General features: G+C 38.5%; 1 protein-coding gene across 1 annotated transcript; it reads right to left on the bottom strand.

The window, feature by feature from the left end:
- Positions 1 to 919: 919 nt before the first annotated feature.
- Positions 920 to 3,473, bottom strand: LOC148508636 (zinc finger protein 862-like). Its single transcript, XM_088444235.1, is given in 3 exon segments — positions 920 to 2,937; positions 2,940 to 3,258; positions 3,375 to 3,473. Coding segments are annotated over 3 exon segments (2,436 nt in total).
- Positions 3,474 to 4,085: the final 612 nt, after the last annotated feature.

Raw genomic sequence — 4,085 nt, forward strand, 5'->3', positions numbered from 1 at the left:
CACTACTACTACTATGCATATAGTGTTCATTCTAGGATTTTTTTAGGGCAGGGTGCAGACTACCGAGGAGGGCACATTTTTCAGTCGGGAGGGCACATTTTTCAGTCTGGAGGGCACTTTTAAATGACAAAGGTAACGTTTTGTACATAATGCTTAAACAGAAAGTGTTGACATACCAAATTTTATACAAAGACACCCGGATGCTTATTCTTTCAATCCTTTTGCTTTTAATGCTCACTGATTTTAAAGCACACATGTTTTTGAAAGTGAAGACTTGCATACAATAATAAAAGGATATAATTTAGAGATTTAAATTACCAATGTAGTTTTACTTACTGTACCACTAACAATTTTCTTCAAAATAAAGCAATAGCACCATCTCCATGTAGTTTGTGCTGCTCATCTAATGTCCTACAGTATGTTGCAGCATGGGATCTGTAGTGCAGAGGAAGTGATAGCTGTCTATCACAGAAGGGTCCAACTCTTTATCCAGGGTCAGCTGGATGTCTCCGTGTCACTGGCATTATTTCCCTTGTATGGGCAACGCAAAAGCTGAAAAAGAGAATCATACATTAACTCAATGCATATTACCAGAGTCCTTTTGTACTCGATTCACAGTTCCTCAAAGCACAGCTTATTCTTTTGAGAAGATCATGATCTTTTTTGTTCATAATTCTTTCACATAAAATGAAGGTGTGCTTTGAAGAATCAAGAAGTAAGTGCAAAAAGGACTCTGATAACATGATTTCAGGACATATTTAGGCCCATACATCCTCCATCTAGCAATTTCCCCCCACTTTTTGTCTCAATACTCACCAGTGTAAACATGAAAATGGCAGTCTCCACAGGCTGGGCTCCTTGTAGCTTGGGTGGGTCAGGTCAGATACACTGTGTTCGCTTTTAGCAGGAAATCTAGATTTTAGGCGTTTCTGGTGATATAGTGTGGTGGGTGGCCAGCGTTGACTGGGTAGAAGAAAAGATTCTTCTTTTTTTTTTTCATCCAGTGCCTCACAGCCTCTCTCAAGTTTACCTTGCCATTCAGCTTTATGGCTAATAAACTGTTCACATTTTCCACCTTGAGACGATTTCTGTGTTCAGTTAAGATCAACTTCACTTGTGAAAAAGTCCTTTCTATTTCTGCAGTTGAGAGTGGAAGAACACAGCCAATTCCAACAAGATTCTGGATGTGAGGAAATGCTACTCCAACTGTGTCTTCAGATTTGTCCAAAGTATTGTACAGGTTGACCATGGATAATCTTTCATCATCAGAATTGTCGTCTTTATTTTCCAGGAACACAGACTTAAAATCTTCCCATTCTGATAATAAAAGGTCTTCATCCAAGTGATAAAATTCTGCAAGCTGTGCCATCTCAGCCACACCATAAAAACCAACACCTTCTCCAATATTAAGATGTCTCATATCTAAGACACTTAACAAATTAAGTGTAGAAACATTCTGCATCCTCTCAGAAATATTTTCAACCATGAGATCTATGAAACTTTTTGCATGCTCCTCAAAATTACAGTTTGGTGCCGATATAGGAGCCGCAATTCCAATTTTTCTTGCATTATTTTCAAGGTTCCGACAAAACTGACCCCCAGGCTTCCGTTTTAAATTTTTTAAAGCAGCAAGTGTAGTGGAAACATTGCTATGTATGGTAGCTAGATCGACATCTCGTCTTTCAAAAATCAACACAAGTTTAGAAAGTAGGCTCAGGACGTCACACAGGAAATGAATAAGTTGAAAAAAAAGAAAATGTTTTAAATGTTTCAGAAGTCCTTCTGCATTTGGACCATTCAAAACCGTTGCAGTCTTTGACTGTCCACTTACAACCGCATTTTCTAAATCCACAATGATAGATTGATAATTAATTCGTATTGAATTAATTGCATTTTCATGTGATAGCCATCTTGTGTGGCTCGCCTTTTTTATTTTGGTACCTTTGCATTTACTAAATACTTTTTGTATTTCAGCCAAGCTACTGCTTCTGACAGAGCTGTATTTGTAATATTTGTAAATACTGGTTAATACCTTGTCCATTTTGACAAATGGTTCCAAAGACTCAAAGGTATTCTTAGTTGCAAGAGCTAAACGGTGGTTATGACAATGGATTGAAATAACCTTATCATTTTTGGTCTTTATTTTGGCAGCTACACCATCACGTTTACCAACCATTGAACTGGCACCATCACTTCCAAATCCAACTAATTTCTCATACCCTCCACATTCTTCTACAGTCTGTGAAAGAGCATTGAAAATAGTTTCAGATTTTCCATCTGGAATTTCAGTATCGCAAATAAAGGACACTGTAACTTCTCCGTCTTTAATATATTTTGCAGCAGTAGCCAAGTGCTTTCTGTTGCTGACGTCTGTGGTTTCATCAATCATTATTGAATAGGATGGGCTCTTCTGTAAAGACATCATAACTTGCTGTTTTTGAACACTGGCCATTGAGTTAACAAATTCATTAACTGTTTGGTAGCTTGTGTATAATGCATTTTTAGCTTTTTTAAGGGGAGCTAAAACAGGAGATTTTAACTCTTCAATGCAAAATTCAATAAATGGTTTAAAAATAGTTGTATGTGGTATATTATGTTCAATAAGAAACTCCAGACACTTCATAGCATATTCAACAGCTTTAAATTCTTCAGACTCTGGTCTATTTTTTCGGTTCTGTGAGGCTTCTGCACTTAAAGGCATCATTTCTGTTTGCATTGCCACTTTATGCATTTCAGAAACAGAGTGCCCCTTGATTTTGTCAAGCCTTACTGTGCACATACCATTATTCATCCATGGAGATTTATTGTATTTGTTATCATTACTTAGGTGTTTGGAGCACAGTTGGCAGATTAAACTCTCTCTGTCACCAATTTTTTTACAAAGAAGCCATGGGAATGTTTTTTTCCATTTTTTTTGGTATCCAACTTTGTTTTTTTTTGTTTTTTTTGAGAAGTGCTGTCCACAAGGTCATTTATTGTGTCTGTGTCATCACTAAAAGAGCACCGTTCTTCTAATAGCTCAACCAAAGAGTCGTTCTCTAAATTCTGTACACAGTTGGCCAATAAAACTGTGGATTGAGAAGGCACATCTGGATCTATATTATCCTCATTTTCATTGATTTCACATGAAATCAATATGGGATCATTCAGATTGATATTTGTGTTTACTGTGGTCAATGAATTTGATGTGGAAATGATTTCATCATCTGCGTTTGCAGAGGTGCTGGGTACAGGATCTGGCTCTGCTGCATTTGTTTTCTGCAATTAATATATATATTAATGATGATTACTTATTTTCTGATTTCAGCATGAAATCATTTACAGAGCTTTTAAAATATAGTAAGTTTAGTAGTGTCGAAAATCTGTGTTCTTACCTTTATTCCTGAAAACATATCACTTATTTTCAAACATTTCCGTCCTATTTCATTGGTTTTTTTTTTATGTTCCTTAAGTTTTCTTTTAACAGTAGGCATGTTTTCTACTGTAAAGGAGATGGGGAAGAGAGTTTTAGGATACACCCTGACCGCTAACCTTGAGAACAACTGACCACTGACACAGTACACGCCTGGTACTCACCTTAGACGAGTTGAGGAGACTGCGTGGAGCCCAACTGTGGAGAGAAGTAGTTGGAGCCAGGAGCCGCTGCTTTGGATCTTATGGTGTGAAGCCCGAGGAGCGCCAGGAGGGCAGAGATGCAAGGGCGGAAGTGCCAGTTCAATTGGTTGGTAAACGTGATGGTGTACAGGTGAGAATAGGAGTTGCGCCTAGTGTAGAATAAAAAATAAAACAGCTCAACACACCCTGAGCCCTAACCCTGAGAACAACTGACCACTGACACAGTACACGCCTGGTACTCACCTTAGACGAGTTGAGGAGACTGCATGGAGCCCAGCTGTGGAGAGAAGTAGTTGGAGCCAGGAGCCGCTGCTTTGGATCTTATGGTGTGAAGCCCGAGGAGCGCCAGGAGGTCAGAGATGCAAGGGCGGAAGTGCCAGTTCAATTGGTTGGTAAACGTGATGGTGTACAGGTGAGAATAGGAGTTGCGCCTTGTGTAGAATAAAAAATAAAACAGCTCAACACACCCT

This window comes from Taudactylus pleione, unplaced genomic scaffold, assembly GCF_031769625.1.
Source record: "Taudactylus pleione unplaced genomic scaffold, aTauple2 ptg000352l, whole genome shotgun sequence".
Classification (NCBI taxonomy): Eukaryota; Metazoa; Chordata; class Amphibia; order Anura; family Myobatrachidae; genus Taudactylus; species Taudactylus pleione.